This window comes from Lutra lutra, chromosome 8 (genome assembly GCF_902655055.1).
Source record: "Lutra lutra chromosome 8, mLutLut1.2, whole genome shotgun sequence".
In the NCBI taxonomy this organism is placed as follows: Eukaryota; Metazoa; Chordata; class Mammalia; order Carnivora; family Mustelidae; genus Lutra; species Lutra lutra.
This window is the reverse complement of record NC_062285.1, coordinates 130,251,958-130,276,408: the sequence shown is the minus strand read 5'-3', so window position 1 is coordinate 130,276,408 and position 24,451 is coordinate 130,251,958. Positions and strand designations below refer to the sequence as shown.

Sequence of the window (24,451 nt, the reverse complement as noted above, 5' to 3'; positions counted from 1 at the left end):
TCTCACCCTCATGACCCACCAGCAATACACAGGGCTCCACAGTTTCGGCCGAATGAAAAGAAAGTAGTTTACGAGCTTCTCAACTATAAATTTAGCTCTTCAAGAGGAAAAGCTTTGAGGCTGGTTTAAGGATTTAGAACAAACTGCCGTTCGAGGACTGCAAATCCAGGCATAGGGCACACCGCCAACATGCTCCCCTAAGACATGTGTCACGCTGGCCCGGAAGCCGGAGGTGTGTCGGAGGGAGGAGCCCCTGCAGCCACGGGACACCAGCACCATTCGTGGACCTCTCGAGGGCCCTTCAAAAACGACTGCATTTTGCAAACTCATTGTTTTATAGTATTTGGTGCTTCTGGTCATCACTATGTTCTCCCGCTACGCATGCACGTGTGCACACACACACACACACACACACACACACACTGCAGCCTAACACCACAGACGCCCACGGAGAAGTGTAGAGATAGAGGAGGGTGTACTTGGACCCACCAAAGCTTCAGGCAATTCTTCAGCCCAGGCCCAATTAGAGCCACACTGCATCTAGTGGACACTTGTTTTTTTTGAAAAGCTGTCCTATAGCTCAGCTATCACAAAATACCACAGAAAGACATGTCAAAGCCCCAATCCTTTGCCTATGTACATTAAGCTGCTATAGGCGGCGTGGCCTCCAGAAAATCCTATTGACTGAATTTTCTTCACTGTGATGGGAATAAAGACTATATGTGTAGCAAAAAAAAATATTTTCACATGTATGTAGGACTCAAAATATTCTTGCGGCATAGAACATTCCAAGCCATTTCCTTATATGCAAAACAGATTTTTTAAAAAGCAGGAAGACATTGACAATATTCCTAAATATTGTCCGCAAATACTAATAGGGTTTTATTTCTGTGTTGTGATTCAGATTTTCATTTGTCACTATAGCATGTTTGTATAGTTGTACGATAAGACGTGTGTTTGGCCTTTTTCTTGTAAGATGAATAAATCCTGAATTTTGTGCATTTTAAATCTTAAAAGCAAAATGTTCTTCCAAGAATAAGACGCTGTCTTTGAAAACAAGTATTTGACCAGCACTCAAAGCAGTGAAACGGATGTTAAAAGCTGTCACCTGTTCAGATTACAAATTAGGCACCAAGTGTTCCAAACACAAGGAAAAAAAATCGTAACTCCACTTCAGCAGCCAGAAACAGAGTCCCTATAACCCAACAGTTGTCAAGCAATGCTCCTGCAGAGCCCAGAAGTCCCACCAGAGAAGCTGAGAAAGCGCTGCAGAGAGAGGAGGTGGACGGAGCAGGTGGGTGTCCAAAGCACCCACCCCAAGTCCAGTTCAACCGAGCTAGCTTGGCTTTTATTCATTTTATAAATCAGGCTTCTGCGAATGATTTTGTTTGAAGAGAAGGTGCCCCTGAAAAACAATTTTTACAAAATCGCCCGCCACAATCTGATGGCACTGAATGGGTTCTCTGATCACTCTGAAACCTCCAAGTAATGTTGTGAAGCTGTTCTGAGTACTTATGCTCTCTCTGTAATAAAAATTCAGACTGCCATGTGATTTATAATTTTTTTTTTAATCTGGTGCAGAACATTTATCAGTGAACAACCTTCACTCAAGAGGAGAACTCAGAGCGGGGAGGTCAGGAGCCAATTATTTCCAAGGCCAACCCGGTCCTACAGGACCCTGTGGGCCCCACCACCCCTGGAGCTTTAAGTATCTACCGAAAGGCCACGGGGAGTGCATTCCTCAGCATCACAATCAGTAAACACTAGAGATCAGCACCCTGACAAGATGACATCTGCGGTTTTAAAAACGAAAAACCAAACAAGCTCCAGAAGTAAGATTACAAATCAATCACATGAATGGTAGCCGGCTGTCGGGTGGCCAACCCCTGCTGGGCCTTAGGGGAAATCTGTCACTCGGGCCACCTTGCCCTGGCAAGGTGGGGCTAGGTCTTGGAAGCGGGCCAATGGGATCAAAACGTGGTCTGAGTGGAGGGAACTGGCCTGGTGTCTGCCCCGGCCCCGGGATGAGTGAACTGATGGGGTCCCCAACAAAGGGAAGTGTTAATCTCTCATCATATTCTCCACCAATAATTCCTGGAGGAAGGAGAGAGCTGGGAGGAAAAGGCCTGGGGTGCCAGGGGCTGGGGCCGAGCGGCATGGGGTGGGGTGACGATGGTGGGAACAACACATGGCGTCCTCTCTGAGCTTCTCTTCTTTGTCTGTACCTCTTCCTGTAGAGCTGCAGAAACACAAGAACGAGATGCGGTAAGTGATCTGGAGGCTTCTCCAAAGTCCCAATTTGCTCCCACTGCTCTCTCTACACTTTTCTTTGCCCACACTCTGGAGCAGACAAAGGAACCGGCGCACACAGAGAACTTTTACCAGTTTCCATCTGCACGAATAAGGCAGTAGCTGTGAAGACAAGGCCGAACAAAGTGTCCTCTAACCGCACCGCAACTGAGCAACTGTGTCGCCCTAGAGAAACACTCAATCCCAAGGCAGGATCACTGAGGGACACGTACTTCCAGACTGCAGTGTAGAGCACTCGGACTCATATATAATTTTAGGTCAGGTTTTCTTGAAAGTGGAAAATTTAAATATCCGTTGAGAATATCATACCCCCAAATACAAAGTTAAGGTCCTGGGGGGCGGGAGGACAGCATTTAAATACATTTTTTCGCCTAAACCACGCTGCTAATGGAGCGCCAACTTAAACTGCAACAAAAGGGACGCCAGCTTCAGAGGCGGGGCTGTGAGCGGACACAGCTGAGAACCCCTCTCTAGTCGCCCCCCCCCCATTTCTCGGGAGCCCTGCCCCCCTCTTGTACAGTAGGTGTCTGCATGTCAAACAACACTTACTCTTGTCCCAGCACACACGTCTAATGAGCTGAACAGCTGGACCACTCCAGCACAGAAACTCAACATTTTTTGCAACAGAGGAAAAGAGAATGTTTTATATTAAGTAAAGGTGAAAAACAATCATTGAGGTAATGTTTCTTTTCCTATGTAATTAAGAAAAGGACTGAGTCTAAGGTAAAAGTTAAAGAACGCTTTCAATTACTGAAAATTAGCAACAAACGTAATGAAAACAGATTTCATCACACAACAAAAGTGATAACATGCCTTTAATGTATTAACTCACTAGTTATTTCTGTGCTTATATTAACATTAGCCTCGATAGTAATACCTACTTCTTTCCAATCTGTGTCTCGAGCTCTAACAGTCCCATCTACGAAAAAAAATAAAATAGAAATAAGGACGTAAAATGCTTCATGCATCCAGCATTAAACAGCACTTCTGCTTTTGTCCTAAGGAAACTGAAGCTTACACACGAAGCACAAAAAGGAACACAACTCATTTGTTTCCCACACACCGTAGGGCCTGTCCTTGCACCGGACTCAAACCACTCTCGCTGGCTGAAGGCAACCGTCGCTGCTCATGGGAAGTCCGTGCATGGACGTCCTGAGGAGTACGGAGGCCCGCGGACCGCTCTCCCTGCCCGCGCTGTCCCTCGCTGTGCCACCCCCCACCCCGCCCCGCGCCTCATCTGGGTGTGGCCGCTTCATCTAACCCGAGTCTCTGGGACACTGTCTGGGTGACAATCTCCGGGTGTGCATCGCAGCCCATCATCCATAGGGAAAGCGGACTTAAAGTTTTCTTCCATATCTGGGTTTTCTTCTCCCAACTCGTACTAGTATGACCAGGACAACTAATATTATGCCCACAGAGAAATTTATTATGAAATCTGAACCCTCAGCTTATGGACCACAATCTGGAAATGAGATAGAGACTGACTGTATTTTATATCTGAATTTGAGAATGTATGTAAAAGGGCTTTTTGCCCCTTTTTATCACAGCCTGTTTTTCAGCTGCTTCTTCTATATATTTTGGTCATTTTATCTTTTTTACTGTAATTAATTTTTTTTTTTAATTTGAGATGATACTTGCTCTCTCCTGGCACAAAATGATACTTTGAACTCTAGATTCAGAGGCATGAATAATGTAGGGCCTTAGGAATCAAGGAGGAGGACAAAGAAAAACCAGCTCATTCACTTCTTATATTTTGAGGTTTTAAAGAAAAAGTTTTTTATCAATCCAAATGAGTCTATATAATATTCTCAGTACGAAAAAGAAGGAAGGGGGTCTACCCACTAGATTTTTACAGTTGCCAAGAGGGTATGTTATACATAGCACCATCATTCACACTCTCTTGATGGGAACCACAAATATTTTTTACATCACAATGCAGTATATACCTATATATACATATACTGAAATAGAAGTTTACAACTACTTTATAAAATGCATATGGTTTTTTGGGTTTTTTTTTATTGCATTGATTTCATGACCCACCTCAGGGTCACATCAGTTTAAAACAAAACAAAACAAAACAAAACACTGACACACAGAAAAGAAATTCCATTATCAGGATTCCAGGCTAGTATCTGGAAATCTTGATACACCAGGCAAAGGGCTTTTACATTTGGGGTAACTTCTCCCCACCCTCGAGTTCCACTATCATCACTGCTACACTGATCACCAGGTCACCATAAATGAGACTATATGGAAATAAAGCCACACGGAAGTAAGCAGGGCTCTCTTAACTTGTGCACATGGTCACAACCATGGGAGCTTAGAAATGCACCAGACTAAGTCACAAATGGAGGATGGTCTAAAAAGAAAGAATAAACTTGTAATTTTTCTAATTTCCAGAATTTTCGAAATTCTTGAAATATTCTACTTCGTCTACTAGTCTACTTGTGTTATGGAGAACACAAATAAGACTAGGAAGAGTTTTCAGAATATAGGCAAAAGTATATGAGGTTTAGAATCTCCTTCCAATAAGGTTATAGGTTATGATTATTTGCAATGCTCAAAAAAAAAAAAGAGGCTACAACTAAAAACTTGGTGAGCTAAATAATTAAGACCTTAGTAAGAAAGAGATTAAAATGTCATCGTAACAATCACCTCTAAAATCCCGCAGATACAAACATCTCCACAGCAGCTGGTCATTTGAAGCAATAAGGAGGTCACGACAAACTGCAGACAAAGAAAGAACAGAACGAACATCTAGAAGTCGGAAGATCCGCAGCTTCAGCTCCAAAGGAAGGACTACCAACCCAAACACGTCCGGTAGGTTCAGCGCTACAAAGAAAAAAGAAGAGGTATCACTAAGTAAAGAACATCGAGCTTTCCCACGTATTTAATAGCTACCAACTTATACCTAAGTGACAAATTAGAGGGTTGTCTCCACAACCCAAGCATATGACACCTACAACAAACTTTTAACCCCAGGTCAACCAGATGGCTACTACTAAGTCCCTTATTCCCTCAACGTTTTACTGAAAAGATGAATACTTTTTAATATAGACCAAATGAGTAACTTTGACAATTTCTAAATGTTAGCCAATGGCCTCCCTTGTTCTGAGCAATAGTCAATGCAACAAAAACTTCTCTACTCAACTACGAAAGACGGATGATGGCTTTTGTAACTGGTTCCTAATGCTGCCACTTATTAGCTATGTGCCTTGGGACAAGATACTTCAACTGTAATTCAACTTCCTAATCTGTAAGATGGGGGACTAGTACTGCCTACCTCCCTGAGGAGAATTCAATGTCTGGATACACACAGAGTGGTCAGAACAAACACTCAAGTGTTAGGCAGCAATATTATCTGCAGTCTAGCAGGCTAGGCAAAAAAGGAAGTAGATCAATTTCAGAGGCAAGTCAAGAAAGGAAAATAACATCATCTTCCAAAGTCAAACAAAAATGGTTTAGTATTAGCACCCTGAAATAGATGTGATATTGTTCTCCACTAGCAAAGATAATCGAAATCCAATAAAGGGTTTTAAAATTCCCATTTTTCTCTTCTATTACCACCACCTAAAGAAGAAAACTATGGTAACAGCCGCCTGGGCCCACGCAACTGGAGACCTAAAATATCTCAATATACAGGGAGTTAATGAAAGCCACATATTTATTTGTATAAATCTGAAGTTATTTTCCAGCTAAAGGATTGTAGTAGATTGGGATTCTCATTTTCTAGCCTCTAATTACACCTCCCCACTGCACTGCCATCAGGCTTGGCCATTTTGATTGGTTTTGTGCAGTGAAATATGAGTGGAAGTGGAACATCACCTCCAAGCAAAAGCTTAAAGAACCAACATGCAGCTGGGCCACCGGCCTTCTTTTCCCTCTGCTACAAGAGCACGTCCTGGAGAAGGACTATTCCTTCAGCCATAGCTAACCCCTACACAACACATACGTGAGTGAGAAGAGTACATTGTTTGCTTTACGTCACTGAGATTTTAAAGTGTTTTTTTACTACAACATAAATAAGAGCTCGCTAATATGAGAACTCTGAATGAATTACAAAACCTCACGAAAATCGTCTCATCACCTATACAATGAGATTAAAATCTCCTTCAAACTTGTTAGCATTAAAAAAGAACGCATGTGGGGGTCCCTGGGTGGCTCAGTGGGGTAAGCCGCTGCCTTCGGCTCAGGTCATGATCTCAGGGTCCTGGGATGGAGCCCAGCTCTCTGCTCAGCGGGGAGCCTGCTTCCCCCTCTCTCTGCCTGTCTCTCTGCCTACTTGTGATCTCTCTCTTTCTGTCAAATAAGTAAATAAAATCTTGAAAAAAAAAAAAAAAAGAATGCATGTGAAATATCCACAGTACCTAGCATAGAACCCCAATAAATCAGGTTTAAAAAAACTTAAGAACCAATGTACAGACTCTCCATTATTATTTATTGAGCACCTATTATGGACTAGACCCTGTGTTAGGCCATGAGAACCAAAAGTGGACCGGGCCTGTTCCCTACTTTCAAAATATTTAAAACCTCAGGCGGAAAGAACTCAGGTCAACAATTATGATACAAGGGAAGACAGGCTACAACAGAGATGCACAAAACGCTGAGGAGATACAAAAAGGAAGTCTACAATTTTAAGGAATTGACATTAATGCTTAGTTGCAGAAGATCAGAACTTCACTAAGAGGAGAAAAGAGGCAAAGTCTTATATCAGAGTCACAAGCTTAGCATGTGAACTACTGCTCTTTCTAGCCGTCTGACCTGGGATCATTTATCGTCTCTCACCTTGTCGGGTAAAAGCCAGAAGAGGATACACCAGCTGGTCTTTGAAGAGACGAGAGAGCTTCTGAAGATCTTTGTATATCTTGGCTACACTTGCCCCTAAAATATATTTTTTAATGAAAAATCAAAACACAAAATCAAGTGGCATAACCTGAAATGGCAAAACCTGAAATGGTATCCTCGACTTCTGCCAAATCAAAGTGGTATATTTTCACGAGTGATTCCTGCCTGGAGAGACATGAACCACAGTCTCTAGCAGATGAAGAAATATATCATTTGGCACTCTGGAAACTCTTAGATGTAAAGCTAGAAATCTCACCATTTCGAACAGAGCTACAGGCAACGTACAAGCTCACAGGCTACAATTATAGTAGGACAAACTGTGGGATGAGAATTGTAGACCCAACATGATTTCCTGAGCACCTGTCCCACTGCCCAGGCACTGGGAGAGTCCAGCGGAGGACCGGTCCTCAGGTCCCAGCAGAAGGAGAACTGTCCCCGTCTCGTGAGGACCAGGTGTCGGGAACTGTGTCAAGCATTCTTCAAGCTCTTTCACATCAGTAGTTCCCCCGAAGTAGGAGACAAATACCCTGACCCCCCATTTTTAAAACAGGACAGATACTGAAAGACACCCAAGGCCTCACCGTAAGTCTTAGCCACACCTAAGTCTGGCTCCAATACATTTAGGTCACTCCCCTGCCACTCCGCAGTGTGGGTCCAGACCATCAGGATGGCCATCACCTGGAAACTGTTCAGGAGCACAACTGAATCTCGGGCCCTACCACAGACCCACATTTTCACACTGGAACCTGCATTTTCCTAAGATCCCCGGATGACTCACCTGTACATACCCTGCAGCATGGGAAGCCCGGCCGAATGCCACCCACGTTCCCACTGCAGTTCTGGTGTAGCTCTACCAGGCTCTGACCCCCATGATCCACACCTGTTTGCTCACCTACTTAAAGGCGACACCACCGGTGCACCTAAGAGTGGTTAAAATGTAAAGATCCGTGCACGGGGACAGGAACATTACAGATCATCAGTACACATGTGCTCCCCCCATCATGGAACTAGGCACACTTCGCTATCTATAAGAAATAGAACACTCTTGGTAATTTGTTTGGTATCTTCGTTGCATGAACTACCATGAACCTGAACTCAAATGTCAAGATATTTAAAAAATCAGTTTGGTTCACGGCCTTTTTTGAAGTGTGAAAACTGACTTTTTTAAACAAGCTTTTTCCTTCAGTTATCTATTATAAAAGTAACCAGGAACTTATTCATAAGTATATATTAGGTACTGTACTATAAGTCACAGTAAAAAGTAATCAAAATGACTTGTCAGATGGGCAGTGTTATATACCCCTACCCAACATAAAAGTACTATATTAAAAATATTTAGTTAATATAGTCCATAAACTTACTGTAATAGAACAGTATTAATTTTCTTCCTCCCCTTTTACTTCCTCTTTTTTTTAATAAAGATTTTATTTATTTATTTGGCAAAGAGAGACAGCTAGAGTGGGAACACAACTAGGGGAAGTGAGAGAGGGAGAAGCAGGCTTAGGGTGGAGCAGGCAGCCCTATGTGGGCCTCCATCCCAGGACCGTGCGATCGTGGCCTGAGCCAAAGGCAGACCCCTAACAACTGAGCCATCCAAGCGCCCCTATTCCTCTTTAACAGAAACCAGATGAGGAATATGAATCTGAGCTATATTTCTATAGAAGTTGTCTTTTAAAAATAGGCTTAGGAAGGGCACCTGTGTAGCTCAGTCGGTTAAACGTCTGCCTTCAGCTCAGGTCATGATCCCAGGGTCCTGGGATCAAGTCCCATGTTGGGCTCCCTGCTCAGCAGCAAGTCTGCTTCTCCTTCTGACTGTCCCCTCTTGTGCTCTCTCTCTTTCTCTTTCTCTCAAATAAGTAAAATCTCTCAAAAACAAATAGGCTCAGGGGTGCCTGGGTGGCTCAGTGGGCTAAGCCGCTGCCTTCAGCTCAGGTCATGATCTCAGGGTCCTGGGATCGAGTCCCGCATCAGGTACTCTGCTCAGCAGGGAGCCTGCTTCCCTCTCTCTCTCTGCCCGCCTCTCTGTCTACTTGTGATCTCTCTCTGTCAAATAAATAAACAAAATCTTTAAAAAAAAAAACAAATAGGCTCATGAGTCAAATCTATTCCAATCCTAAATTCCACCATTTATTAGCTCTGTGATCTTAAAGTAATTTAACCTTCTCTAGACCTATCTCCTAATCTGTAAAATGGTACCTCTACTACTGTGGAGTAGAGAGTATTTCTGCTCCCCATAGCAGGTCCTCCCTAATGTCAAGAGGACTAAAGTGTTGTGGCCAAGGAATTTCAAGTTTTTCTGGTCCCAGTGGTAAGACTGTCTTTACAGATTTATCAGTCTAGTTCATCTACCCATATCAGGGGCAGTGTCGTCCACAACGGGACCAAAACCATTGCTTTGTGACTGTCCAAAGAGTCACAGTACACAAATGAAAATACTTGTATCTATGGTATTAAAATTCCATGGGAAGAGAATGGGAGGGGGGTGAATTTTGTACAAAGGCTCCTCAGGGGACTGATAATGCAAAGAGGACTAAGAAAACATGAAAAAATGTCCATCATCGTTAGTCGTCAGGGAAATTCAAATCAAAACCACATTGAGATACCACCTTACACCAGTCAGAATGGCCAAAATTAACAAGACAGTAAACGACAAGTGTTGGAGAGGATGTGGAGAAAGGGGAACCCTCTTACACTGTTGGTGGGAATGCAAGTTGGTGCAGCCACTATGGAGAACAGTGTGGAGGTTCCTCAAGAAATTAAAAATAGAGCTTCCCTATGACCCTGCAATTGCACTACTGGGTATTTACCCCAAAGATACAGATGTAGTGAAAAGAAGGGCCATCTGTACCCCAATGTTTATAGCAGCAATGGCCACGGTTGCCAAACTGTGGGAAGAACCGAGATGCCCTTCAACGGACGAATGGATAAGGAAGATGTGGTCCATATACACTATGGAGTATTGTGCCTCCATCAGAAAGGATGAATACCCAACTTTTGTAGCAACATGGACGGGACTGGAAGAGATTATGCTGAGTGAAATAAGTCAAGCAAAGACAGTCAATTAGCATATGGTTTCACTTATTTGTGGAGCATAAGGAATAACATGGAAGACATTAGGAAAAGGAAAGGAAAAGTGAATTGGGGAAATCAGAGGCGGAGATGAACCATGAGAGACTGTGAACTCTGAGAAACAAAATGAGGTTTTTGGAGGGGAAGGGGGTGGAGGGATGGGTGAGTCTGGTGGTGGGTACTAAAGAGGTCACATATTGCACGGAGCACTGGGTGTGGTGCATAAACAATGAATCTTTGAACACTGAAAAAAATAAAATAAAATTAAGATGTGAGAAAAAAAGCAGTAACAACACTGGTCTGGCGTGACGATAAGTGTTCAGAGACCATTATAAATAAGCTTCCTGACGTCCCCTTTTCTCATCAGTTTTGGTCTGTGGAAGTTCATGGACCTCAGGGGTACAGTCTCCAGGGAACTAACAAGAGTAAGTATCTAGGCCTTCAAGCAAAGACCTTGATCTAGGGAGCCTTCCCTCAAAGACCCTGCTGTCAGTGCCACCACCCCACGGCACCACTCCAAGCCACAGGAGGACTGTAAAACCCTGCCGAGTTTCCTACAAGGAAGAAACGGAATGATGTCTGTCAAGGCGCCCATTCAGCACAAAACCAGCACTTAGAGATGTGAGCTCCCTTCTCCATCCATCTCCTCTCCTTCAACTGCCTCCTGCTTCTCATACTTCGGATTTAATTGAAAAAATTAAAGGGAAAATTTGTCTCTGCATCTACTTATAATCTTACAGAATACAAGCAAAACCATGCCTAGAATGTAAACGTCTGGGGAATCTCCAATCTGATCCAACAGCCACCCCATCTAGGCTGGCTGAAGCTAACGATTCTGAATAGTTCTTCCTCCAGCAATCTTCAACAAGGAAGGTGCCCTGTATGGTTTCCACAAAACACAGATCCTCTCCATACCGGTTAAAGACGATGCTCGAAAAATCCGAAGATTAGTTCAGAAATTAGGACGCACCGGTATAGCGAGGGATGAATTACATACTAGGGTCATTCCGTAATGGCGGCACACGTAAAACCCAGCACGCCAAGACCCTAAGAAAAGCAGGAAAGAAACAGATACTCTGCAACAGGTCTTAAATCTGCTTTAATCTCATTCCAGAATTTTCAGTCTCTCAGACATTACCTTTCAGTTTTTCTAAAGTGAACCTCTCAAAGCTTCACCCCCGAAGTTCGATCATGCTTTTCCTACCTGGTTCAGCTTCGCGAATAAATGATTCCGGCAGCAGCTGCAACCTTTTCACACTTCTGAGCTCACCGCCGATCTTTAGTGAGGCTGTAAATAGGCAACAGAGACAAAGAACTCGTCAGTTCACCAATGGCCTTCACGTCTTAGCACGGGCTTGCACTTCCCTGCCCCGGCATACGAAGGACACGTACAGAAAACAAACTGCTCTACGTTTATTTCCTTCCCTCACAGCAAAGTGTAAACCTGCCACCACACCAAATTCATTATTCTACAACACCCTTAAAAACTGAAGTATGCACCCTTTATATAAAATCCACTAGGTAGGGGCGCCTGTGTGACTCGGTTGGTTAAGTGACTGCCTTCGGCTCGGGTCGTGGTCCCGGGGCCCTGAGATCGGACCCCGCATTAGTTTTCACAACATCTCTTTCTAGACGCAAAGAACCACTATTCTTGGTATCACCAGAGGGTTCAGTTTTAACCGTGTATACAAAGGCGCACTTTATCTCATTCCATGAAAGAGCCCGGGCTGTGCTTATGCACATGTGCACTGAGCAGGAGGTCCTGGGTGAAGCAAAGACTTAAGGACACACTGCTCCTTTTCAGAGAATGAAGCCTGGAATGGCCAGTTGCCACGCCAAGTCTGCGAGCAGCCGATGTGCCGAGAACAGTAAAAGAACAAGGTAACACAAACTAAGAAACCATCGCGAGACCTAGCAGCCATTCTCTGTATGCTACGTAGCCCGAAACCAGGAACAGAAGCCATCATACATGTTGTTAAAGTGCTTTTGTAAGAAACCACCTCGCAGTCCCGACCGGGTAGCTTCAGCCTTGTAAATTACGACGTGATGGAGCAGAGCCACTGGGAGAGGCAGAGAGGGTCGCCCCTGCGTGTGCAAGAGCGCTCAGCGGGACGTCTCTCGGGCTCACTGGGAGGAACGCCGAGGAGACACGGCTAGTCCTGCATCAGACAGCCACATGCTGACAAACGGGGAATGCCACCAAAGCTGAGACTTGAAAGGAGCATTTCAAAGAATCTAGTGATTAAAGGGAAGTAGCAGAAATCACATCACAGGGGACCAAGAACGATCTTTCATTTCCAAAATCAAGACAGGGTAGGACGGTGGTTTTCAAAATAAATTTTTGCGAAACAAACATTTTGCAAACAAAGTCCTACAAGGGACCTCGATAAACGCAACAGGCGAACGTGGTGCGGCTTGAGGTCTGAGTGCTCACTCGGGCCCCACTAGGCCTCCTCCCAGCCTCAGCGGAACCAGCAGCTGCTGAGACTTCGGGGTGAAGGCACATCAAGGCAACTATCTCTGCTACACAAAAGGCAGGCTGTCCTGAAGAATCAAAAATGTAGTCATCCCAATCTCATCATACTATCTTTTCTAGCTAAAGGGATAAATCTCAACAATCAAGAGAGCAGAAAAGAAAGATTCTAGTCACTCCACTGGCTCTCCGGAACATGTGACTATGGGATGATTCCACAGACCACTGTAGACGTATGGACTTGTGGGTGGCATTTGAGTTCAAATGAAATACAAAAATGGAACGGACTGCCATCCTTGGGAAACTGCCAACAGGAAAGAGAAGCAGAAAAAGCAACTACTCAGTGACTTTCCTGCAGCTCAGGTCAGGGAGCAAGCAAACACACACACACACACACACACACACACACACACACACACACACACGCAGTGCTCAGCCACATGTCTACGCATTACTATTCAGAGACACCAAACGGGATAAAAAGCGACCCCCACTCAATCTCACCTCTTCCCATCACTCACTTCCTGACCTTGGTCAAAAAAACAAACATAAAAAAGTCCCCCGCAGCACAAAGAGCTCATACGTAAGAGATCCTCTCATTCCGATGATCGCAACACCCCCGGACCAAGAACACCACGAGATGAAGACAGCCGACGGGCACGGCTGCCCTGGCCTGGAAGCCTGCCGCCGCAACGGCGACCCACGTCGTCTAGCACCTTGCCGACTCGTGTGATCAGCGGCCTAGAGACTAAGCGGAGCTGGGAAAGCCTCGACTAGACCGTGAGCGCCCATCACCGACGCGGCTAGACATCTGGAGAAGAACAGGTCAGCTCTGGTAAAGTGACAGCGGTGAGCGGGCCAGCCAGTTACCGTTTATGACAAGCAGGGCTCCCAGAGGCACACCGGTGAGAGCAGCGGAGCCGCCCTCGCACAGAGGATGCGTGTACCGCAGCTTATATACGCCGCCCGACTTCCACTGCTCCGGCATGGCCAGGGCTTTAGCCTCGGTCCCCTGGGGAGTGAAAGCAAAGAAAAACAAGTAAGGAAGAAAAGTGTTCCTCTCAAAAGACTAAAAATCCAAGAGGCCCCTAACTTGTTTGGAAATACACACTCCATACAGACCCCTTAAGCAAATTTGCCAAATCATGACTACCGTCATTAATAAAATTTTGACAGAAAATGTTACAATATATTATCCTCCATCAAAACGTTTGTTCAAGTAGATATAATAACATCAGAGACAGGGATTGATTTCTCTCGTCAAAGACTCACTTTTTTGCCCAGCAAAGCCATATCATCCAAGACCCATAGCTCAATTACCATTTTGTTTGTGAGGCCTTTTATTTAAAAAAAAAAAATCATGTCGTTCTCTTTTATCCCAACATTCTGTTCATATTTCTATCGTTACACGCTTCTATCATAAAACATCATAATTTTCTTTTTGTTTCTCTCCCCAAGTTACAGACTCCTTGCAGACAAGCACTTATCCCAGGATCTTTACATCCTAACTCCTGGCCCCAGGCACGGCATGCTGCGGGGACACAACAGTCACTGAACTGCTCTACATCTCTGTCACTCATAACATGGATGCAGGGTCTCAGGCTTCACCCTAGACTTATTAACTCCAAATCTGCAAGGGCGCTTGGGGGGCTCAGTCGGTTAAGCGTCTACCTTCAGCTTAGGTCATGATCCCTGGGTCCTGGGATCGAGCATCACATCGGGCTCCTGGCTCAGTGGAGAGCCTGCTTCTCCCTCTCTCTGCTCATGCTCTCTATCTCTCTCAAATAAATAAAATTTAAAAACAAAGTAAATAAATCAAAATCTGCATTAGTAAGATCCCCAAGTATTCTTAGGCACACCAACGCTGGAGAAGCTCTAACTGTTCTCCTCTGTGACTCTCTGGCATCCCACATACTCAGACATCTCTCCTAGGATGTCACCTGTGCAGTATGATAGACTATAAACTGTCTCTCTCCCCCACCCCTGGACTGGGAGCAACCTGACAGTGGGGACAAAGCACTGCACCTGTCACGGGCACGTACTTACCAAACGGAGAATGAAGGAAGGAAGGAAGGAAGGAAGCAATGTCCCTCTTCCTAACTGAATCTTACTAGATTACTGGCAATTCAGACCCATTAACATAAAAACCCAGTGAGTCAACCATCTAGACATACCCATCCCACATTCTTGACCATAGTTTATTACATATCACCAGACGTAATCTTCTGTCTTTAATACAGAAATCTAGAAAACCACAATACCCTAGTGATGTTTATCAATACACCCCACTCCCAATGGGAAACTGAAGCCCTAACAGGTTTGATTTCTGCCTGTCGTCTTACCTGAGGTATGTAACCGGACTCCAACATGAGCAGATGCACCGATACTATCAAGGCATCGTTGGCATTAGAACAGCCCGCTGACTGATGCAGGATCTCTAACGAATGTGGCACCTGCCCTTCCACCGACTCGCTGCAGAGCATGGGTTCTGAGGGAAAGACACCTGTGCCCTCTTCCATATCCACAACATCTTGAACTGACCCAGCTTCGAAAGTCTGACTAGGCCCCGACTGAAAAAGAAAACAAAAAGCATGAATTCATTAAGCAGGCTTTTATTTCTACAGTTTACTTTGTACCCTAAAGTGAACTGAGATTTGTGCTCAAAGCCACAGCACTTTTCGTTTCAGAAACGGGACACATCTTAAGCGAGCTCTCCTAAATAAACAAGCGGCCATCTACTCCCCCAGCCTGAACCGCTCACCACCGCGAGTTCTGGTCAGTATGCCCAAAACCTGGACACCAACCCAGCCTTCTCACTCCACTGTCCTCAACTCCATGTGCTCGGTCTTCCAAGTTCCACTGAATCTACCTCCTGCCTAACCCCGAACTCTGCCCCTACCGCTCCCCAATGCTACTTCAGACCCATTTACCCCCTGGCTCCTCGACAACGGCCGCCCCAAGTATCCGTGACTCCACTCTCTACTAAGACATTTCACCCACTGCTGCCAGAGTTTTTGATGATTAACAATCCAACTGTGTCCCATGTCCAACTTAAAACTTCCCAGCGCTCTCCCAATGCAGACAGCAGCATTTCCCTTAATTGTGCCTTGGAACGTAACCCTAGACGTCCACAGGAAGTAGGAGTTCCACGATCAATGAAGTTTGGAAAATGCTACTGGAAGCTACAGCCACCGACGCTCACCCTCCGCATTCACACAATCAGCATTACATTTCGCACACACAGCATTACAGAGCGCTGACAATTCCAGTAATAACGTGCACAGCACTTAGCCAAGAAACACCACCCTTCTTCCCCAATGCTCCGTAACACCTAATCGCAATCGCAGGAAAGACGTGTTTCGTAGACAACACGCTGAGAAACAGGCCGAGAAAATGAAATCCAAACTGCTAAGCCTCCTTAGCATACAAGGCCCTTCATCACTTCATCGGGTCCCGGACTCTGGTCCCGGACTCTGTGGAGCACACTTCCTGCCAGGCCCTTCCCCCCCACACCAGCACTCTCCACCGGTGCCAAACAGGCAGCAGCGACTACCACCCTGCCCGGCAAAGGCCTGGACTACTGGACCCAATGGCACTGCACTGCACTTTCCTGATTACACATCGACATCCCACCGGGACTGCAAGCTTAGAGCTGACTCCCCGTCAGCTACTTTTGTAACCCCAGCACCATACCTGGCACTTAGTCGGTGCTCGACAAACGCTTGCTGAGCCAGTGTTAAGGACAGTATCTTACAATCTCCTAATGATTGCTTTGCTCTCAGGGTCTTCTCATTCGCACCATACAAAAAATTCTATAAAACAGGCAAGTCAGATGATGTTGCCCTTTTATACATGTTTTAATTGTGATTCAGATCAAATAACATAATCAAGGTTACCAGCTAATAAAAACCTGAACTGAACCAAAATCTCCAGACTCGCAGTTCAGGCTTCCAGACACAATAGGCTGCTCCGGGAAGACTATGTGACCTATACTAATTTTGATCAGGTTTGTTTCCTACGCATGTGCTCAACTCTTGATGCAAAACACATGGTTCTTCTCTTTCAGTTCATATTTCCATGAAAGAAGGGACAGAGGAAATTAAAAATTATGTAGGACGGATGAAAGGGTAGAACTATATAGGGGAGCAAGAGGCTGTTCTTCCAAAATCTTCCAAAATCCCTGAGGACCTAGCCCTTACTAACTTCTGGGAAAGATCTAAATTCATTTGTTAATTTGTTAAAACCTAGAGGCCAATGACAATTTGCACTACCTAAAAAGGAGGCGCCATCACATTTCTGAATAGAAATACTTATTAAAACCATTTAACACCTAAAGTATGAAGTAAGCTCTTCACTTCTTACTCATCTACCCAACTTTTAGCTATTTACTACTTACTAACAGCAAGTAAGACAATACACGTGAAAAAAATATTAAAAGTTACCCTAAACTGATAACGCCATGGAGGAAGATATCAGAATCCCCGGTGAGCTTCTGTAACCTTCCTCCCACTCCATGAGAACCACTGACCTTCTGCGTCATTCTGATACGACTGTGAATACTTATCATATTCTTCATGCATTGCAGAAATGGGAAAAAATGTTCAGCATCACCTCTCTAGACAGATCATTTGTCATGTCATTTAGAAATGATAGGAACAAGTAATTAGAATTCAGTTTAGGGCTAACATTAGGGTCTGATACCAGGTTATCCCCATTTTCCATCAAAGATTCAACAGGTACTAGAATTCCCAAATATATGAAATAAGAAAATTAATTCATTCTTAATTACAAGAGTAAAATCTTCCCATTGCTTCCTGTTGTACCCAGCTGTTTCCCTTACTAAGACTTCTACAGTGAGTTAGATCACCTGCTGCTGCAAGCACTTACAGCACACGTACAGGAGATTTCAAACTCCCCTTCCACCTAAGACTCTATAGTCACCCTGTACAAGTCTTAGAATACGAAACAACATGCTTTTAGAACTGAAATGACTAACCTGAAGCAATATTAATTTGTCAAAATTTTCCAAAAGGAAACTAGTAAAGTAAGTGTCATATACGCTATGAAACATTCTTGCTGGGCATTTTACAAGTAACAAGTACAAGGAATGGACCCTTCTACCAGAATCTCTGAGTTTATCAACAAAGAAGATTCAGAAACATAATTTAAATATGTGGTTAAATAGTCTATTAATTACTCCCTAGATAACCTCCATGAAACATAAACAGAGAGATAATAATTTCTAAAAAATCATAAAAATACTTTGAGCTTTACAAAGCCTTTTTTAAACTGCTTAATCTCTTTCAATACTATTATTAAAAAATCTCTGGGGCGCCTGAGTCTGGTAAGCATCCGACTCTTGATCTCGGCTCAGGCCATGATCTCAGGGTCGTGAGATCGAGCCCCGAGTCAACCTCCTCACTAGGTGTGGCGCCCGCTCAAGATTCTCTCTCCCTCTGCCATTCCCCCCATCCCTCTGCTCAAGTGCACTCTCTCAAAAACAAACAAAAAAAACTCGACATAGATGATTTTCGTACTTTACCGATCTTTTAAAAAGCATTTCTTAATACCTGTCTATACATGACAGGCACAATGCATACTTAACACTCACAAATGTTTAAGGCCTGGGTGGGGGGGGAACTAAGCTGAAGTAACATATATACACACAAAAAACTGAACATGACGGCAGATACGTAGCATTAAAAAATTAAGTGATATATGTGATCATTTGTGCCATACAAGAAATCAAAAGACAGGATAATAAATAATGAGGTGTTTACAAGGCAGTAAAGATGATCAATACTAAGAAATTAAAGACGATCATTGGACTGTGGCTGGCGGGGCCTTGGAAGACAGGTACAGACAGGAGAGGGAGGGAAGGTGGTGCATTCCAGGCTCGGGAAACAGCAAGAGCAAAGGCATGAAGCAGCAGGTAGGGTGTGTGTGCGCGCACACGGGAACGTGTGAATGTGCCAGCTGGTACAGGAGACATGATAAGGAGTCTGGTCTGACTGGAGATGATAGCTTATTGGCGGGAAGAACAGAAAGCAGCCCTGAAAAGCCTTAAAAACTAGGTATAGGGGACACCTCGGTGGCTCAGTTGGTTGAGCAGCTGCCTTCAGCTCAGGTCGTGATCCCAGCGTCCTGGGATCGAGTCCCACATCGGGCTCCTTGCTCAGCAGAGAGCCTGCTTCTCCCTCTGCCTCTGCCTGCCATTCTGTCTGCCTGTGCTCGCTCTCTCTCCCTCTCTCTGACAAATAAATAAAATCTTAAAAAAAAAAAAAAACCTAGGTATAGGAAGAGAGACAAAATTTTCCCTCTCTGTAATATGACAAGAGTTAAACTAGAGATAGTTGAGTCTTTTTCAGCTCAAAAATTATAAGCACAGGTGTATTAATGACACAGAGTTACTAGAGAGCAAGGGAACGACATAATCAAAAATGTGCAGGAAAAAGATGAACCCAGAAGGTAGACTGCAGGACAGACACTGGAAGCCTGGAATGGAAAGAAGAACGGACAGGGCTTGTCAAAGGAGTCAAAAGATCATTGCAGGGTTTCAAGCTCAGAAAAACAGCGATGCCACCAACAGAAAGGGCAGCTGGTTTGGGAAGAAGAAAACATTCCTATTTGCAAATTCATGTCAGCACAGAGTGTGAGACCGTAACACTCGGAATCCAGGTGTAAGCGTCCTGCAAGTACTCTGGAAGTAAGTGGACTCTGTACAGCCTTAGTGAGTGGAGCAGACTAGAGAAGGTCCGCTCAGAACCACAAGCCTGGGGGCAACAACAGGAGCCAAGGGACAATTTGGCTGGAGGAGTAAATGTCTGAACAAAACAAATACGTAAAATCTGGGTTCTTCAGAATCCCAGTCAAGTACTGGTCCAGGCATTCAGCAGTTTAAGATTTTCTACAAGAATATAATCTGCAGTCTACCAATCATAATCATCCTGACGGACACAGAATTCAACTGAGGTGTTCAGTGTGCTTTCTCAACTACCCCATTTCTCATCTTGGTATTAATACCTACCGTACTGTCATCACTCCAGACGCCAGTCTGGGCTGCCTGTCCTTGGACTGAAGCACTGGGCTGTTCATCCTGTGCGCTGGACTGATTGGAGCTGGCGGCCAAAGAGGGTTGGTCATTATGCTGCAGTGAGGAATGCTCTGAATCTGTGGATGAAGGTAAGTTAGGTGCTGGAATGGCATCTTCAAGAATCAAACATATCAAGTCCCCAGAAACAATCCCATATGAAGCCAAGGTCTCTTCATCTCCAGTGAGGGCATCCTTGTTGTTCAATGTGATTGCAAACCGGGTATCGGAACTGCCAAGAAAGATGGATAAGGATTGTAAGAGCTACCTACCATGACCTGCTACCATTACCCTCACTTAATACACTTAGAACATATATAAGGTACACGGTATGATCTTGGAAGAATGAAGTAATGAAATCAAAACAAAAATAAAAAGGAAGCCAAAGTTTTGTAAAAACTATCCGAATTACTTGTTCTTATCACCAAATGCCTAAGTTACAGATTTCTAATGGCTACAATTCCAGCCCAGGGAGCAGGATATAGTAATTCTCTATCATTAACCCATGTTCCCACCAATTCTAAGGTACACACTTCACATCTTTTGTAATTCTGGTATCTCTGAAACGGGGGTGCTTCTTAAAACTGATGACACATCAAAGGGTAATTGCTGGCAACTTTTCCTCTAGTGTTACATAAAACAGTATGCACCTTAAGATTGATAAGATCTTAACTTAAGATTCAGCCAATGAAATATAGTCTTTTTAAAATACAAACTACGTGACATCATTGCTCTGCTGCAAATCCTCCAATGGCTTCTACTGAACTTGGAACAGAATCTCTAACATGGCCTCCGACGCCCACCATTTGAACCCTACCCACTTCTCCTACCTCATCTACCTCATCCCCTCAATCGCTGTTCTCCATCAATGCAAGCTTTCTATCCCTTCCTCAAAACAGATCAACCTCACTGCAGCCTCTGGGCCTCTGCATTTGCTCTTCCAGATCGTCCGAGGATGGACTCTCATCATCTGGCTCTCAATTCATGTGACAGATCAACCTCACTGCAGCCTCTGGGCCTCTGCATTTGCTCTTCCAGATCGTCCGAGGATGGACTCTCATCATCTGGCTCTCAATTCACGTGACAGATCAACCTCACTGCAGCCTCTGGGCCTCTGCATTTGCTCTTCCAGATCGTCCGAGGATGGACTCTCATCATCTGGCTCTCAATTCACGTGCCACCTCTTCCGAGATGCCTTCTGCCTAGCCTCCGTCACTCTATTCCACTGTCATGTTTTATTTTTATTACTACATCACTATTTGAAGATTCCGGATTTATCATCTCTTCTCCACCCCCACTACAATTTAAGTTTCATAAGGTCAGTCATCTTGTCTATTTCAAAACTATTCCTCTCCAGCACTTGGCAAACAAAAGTATTTGTGGAATAAATGCAACCAACAAACATTAGTTGGGAAGGTGATGAAAGTGTAATCAGGGCTCCCTAGTCATTGTCTCAACAGAACAGTCAGCTTACGTCTGTTCCAAAATACTAGACTCGTGTCCTAGATGAATATTCACAATCACAAGAAGATGAGTATGTAGAGGACCGAGTATGAATTCTCCCCTCCCACTGTTAAATACATGGTCACTTTTCTTACTGATGACCAGTTACGTATGAGGTCTTTTTTTTTTAAGATTTTATTTATTTATTTGACAGACAGAGATCACAAGTAGGCAGAGAGGCAGGCAGACAGAGAGGAGGAAGCAGGCTCCCCACTGAGCAAAGAGCCCGATGCGATGCGGGGGGGGGGGGGGGGGGGGGGGGGGGGGGGGGGGGGGGCCTGAGATCATGACCTGAGCTGAAGGCAGAGGCTTAACCCACTGAGCCACCCAGGAGCCCCATGTATAATGCCTTTTATAATGAAAATAGCACAAATCCAAAAACCCACAGCTAAACAAGAGCTCAAATCAGCCCGAAGCAACGAACTCTCCCTTCCATATCATAGCTCCTCTGATCTGAGAGAATAACCATCATTTCATCACATAGTGGTGAAGAGTAACTAACAAACCAGTGCACATTTTATAAGGCGTTTGCACTCAACAATGCTGACTTAACATTAACTTTTTGAGAGGTCAACCAAGGATGAAGTCTACTGAAAATCATGAATAAACAGGATTCTTGCAATGCTGCATTTTCGAAAATGCTCAAAGTAATTCATTTGTTTTCTTTCACATGTTAAGACATTTTTTCTTACCAATTACGGTGTCTTTGTTGGAGAAACTGCCAAAGTTTTGCTTATTAGGAAATAAGTTGCTATGCTTCTGTTATCAAGGGTTTTCAAACCCTTTGAAAAATGTTGAAAATCTGCCAGATGCCCCAAAAAACACCATCCCAACAGATAAAGAGAAAAATGCCTCAAATGTACTATGTGTTTATGGATCATCTGTCATAGCAAAAGGTTTGTTTTTTTAACAGTACCTAACAAAATATTCATTCAAACATCTATCTGTAGAAAAGCTAAAGGATTATATGATGAATAAAAGTGCTGGCCTACTGTCCCCATTTAGAAAAACAGAAGAACTACTTCTAAAGTAACATACAAGGTCGCCTGGGGGGCTCAGTCATTAGGCGTCTGCCTTCAGCTCAGCTCATGACCCCAGGGTCCTAGGATGGAGTCCAGCATTGGGCTCCCTGCTTGGTGGGAAGCCTGCTTCCCCCACTCACACTCCCCCTGCTTGTATTCCCTCTCTTGCTGTCTCTCTCTGTCAAATAAATAAATACAATCTTTAAGTAAATAAATAAAATTTTAAAAATAAAGTAACATACAGCTTTTCCGCGGAGGCATTAAAACTGGTTTTCTGAAACTAAAAAAAAAATTTTAATTCATCAGAAAATGCCATTTTAGGGGCACCTGGGTGGCTCAGTGGGTTAAGCCTCTGCCTTCAGCTCAGGTCATGATCTCAGGGTCTTGGGATCAAGCCCAGGCTCTCTGCTCAGTGGGGAGTCTGCTTCCCCCTACCCCTGTCTCTCTGCCTACTTGTGATCTCTGTCTGTCAAATAAATAAATAAAATCTTAAAAAAAAAAAAAACTCAAAGAAACTAACCTGGGCTCTTGTAAAGTCCTTTCAAGACTGCCCCTAATTTAAAAAATAATATCAATAAAATATATATACAGATATACGAAAAAATCTTTTTTAAAAAGTTACTTTTGAAGATTTATGGTGGGGTAATGGCATCAGCATACAAAACGCTTAGGTTTAACATCAAAAATAACAAGAGGCATGTCACTTAATACAGCGCTTAACAGTGATGTCAATATCTCATTTTTAATTTGGAGACAAATTTACTTTTAATATTGTGCCTTTACCTGAAAAATGAAAGGTGAGAAGTTCATAATATGACCTCATTTTACTCTATTCCCTAAGAATAAAGTCAAAGTATATAAAAGTCTCATAAAAAACGATCCACTTAATTAACAGAAAGATTTTCTTTTGACGAATTCACCCAAAAAGCCCCAGAGACCGCCTTTTTCTGCTCTCTTAGTACCCTCAAATTCCAAATTCGCTACCTCAGTATGTGAAGAGGTCCGCCCTATGTCTGTCCCTCTACCCCCAGATTACTGTCCCCAGAAAATACTCTCTGTGGAAACAAAGCAGTCTCATTTGCAGTCCATAAATTAATAGCGGAATCTGGTCCGTCGTTTGTCAACCTCACTGCCCCCAAACTGTAAGCCCTCCAGGGTCATCCCGTAGCCAACGTTTATCTTAGTTTTAGCAAAAAAGCAACAGCTCGCCAGGAAAATAAAAGGATCTGACGCACGCCGACATCCCGTACTGTGTAAAACTCTGCGGCGGGGAAGTCAAAGTGCTCCCCGCGGGCCGGGACCCCGCACACTCAGCGCAGCCTCAACATTACGGCGGCCCCAGCAGCGGCCCCGCTCACAGGTGGCCTCGGATGGAGGGCCGGTTTCTAACATCTAGAACTTTCCTGACTTTTTCCCTGGGACACTGCGATGGCTGGTGACGGTAAACCTGAATCCCACAGAGCCTGGAAAGGTCGGCCCCCAGCCTAACCCCTGCGCCCCGCCCCGTCCCCGGGTTCCTCCGAGGCGGAAACGGAAGCGATGGCTCACCCTGCAAGAGAAGGGGGTCCCCCGGACGCCGGGCCATGTCCTCCGCGACCCGGGAGCCCGCGACCTGCAGCCCCAGCGCCTGCGCGCGTCGCACTCCCCGGCACGCCCGACCCGCTACGCCCCGCGGGGGCCCGACCTCACGTGACCGCCCCCGGCGGGCGCGCGCTCCCGCGCACTGCTCCCGGGCCCGCGGCGCGCGGCCGCCGCGGCCTCCTACCTGAAGCCCCAAGTGGGGAGCAGGGCCTGGCTCAGGTGCGCGCGCAGCTGGCCCAGCGTCGGCTCCGCGTCTGGCATCTCGAGCGGCCAGGTCCGCTTCTGTAGCCGCACCCGCAGCTTCATGGTGGCAGCGGGAGGGCCTGGGGGCCCGGACCCGGAGGCGGCGACGGTGATGACCGCGCGGCGACGGGCCCCGAGCGGCGACTACGGGAGCCGCGGGGGTTATTGAGGACTACCGAGCGGCGACAAGGACCTACCACGGCCCCTGCCGGACGGTCTCTGTAACATGAGCGCCCCGCCCCTCTCTTGAGGGCGCCCCCTAGAGCCCACCCCTCGGGCGGGCAGCTGCCCAGCCTGGCCGCTTGGCGTCTT

General features: G+C 45.0%; 1 protein-coding gene across 2 annotated transcripts; it reads right to left on the bottom strand.

Annotated features, from left to right (window-relative positions):
• Nucleotides 1-1,549: 1,549 nt before the first annotated feature.
• FBXO7 (F-box protein 7) lies at nt 1,550-24,213 on the bottom strand. Of its 2 annotated transcripts, none has more exons than XM_047742755.1 (9): nt 24,081-24,213; nt 19,728-20,022; nt 15,043-15,270; nt 13,571-13,712; nt 11,432-11,515; nt 7,099-7,194; nt 4,969-5,145; nt 3,192-3,229; nt 1,550-2,239 (listed from the first exon to the last, which is right to left on the bottom strand). In XM_047742755.1, exons 1-9 carry the CDS (start codon nt 24,200-24,202, stop codon nt 1,850-1,852), a joined length of 1,572 nt encoding a protein of 523 aa, XP_047598711.1. In that variant the 5' UTR covers nt 24,203-24,213; the 3' UTR covers nt 1,550-1,849. The 2 variants fall into 2 exon arrangements, with proteins under 2 accessions (XP_047598711.1, XP_047598712.1); XM_047742756.1 differs by lacking the exon at nt 24,081-24,213 and adding an exon at nt 23,864-24,068 and having other exon boundaries at nt 19,728-19,870.
• Nucleotides 24,214-24,451: the final 238 nt, after the last annotated feature.

Bases quoted from the DNA above. Each gene is read 5' to 3' on its own strand.
- FBXO7 (XM_047742755.1), bottom strand. From the start codon at position 24,202: ATGAAGCTGCGGGTGCGGCTACAGAAGCGGACCTGGCCGCTCGAGATG. The intron at 13,713-15,042 runs GTAAGACGACAG...TTCACTCCCCAG, and splicing joins AGTCCGGTTACATACCTCAG to GGGACCGAGGCTAAAGCCCT. The intron at 5,146-7,098 runs GTGAGAGACGAT...TTTTCTTTGTAG, and splicing joins TCTGGCTTTTACCCGACAAG to CGCTGAACCTACCGGACGTG.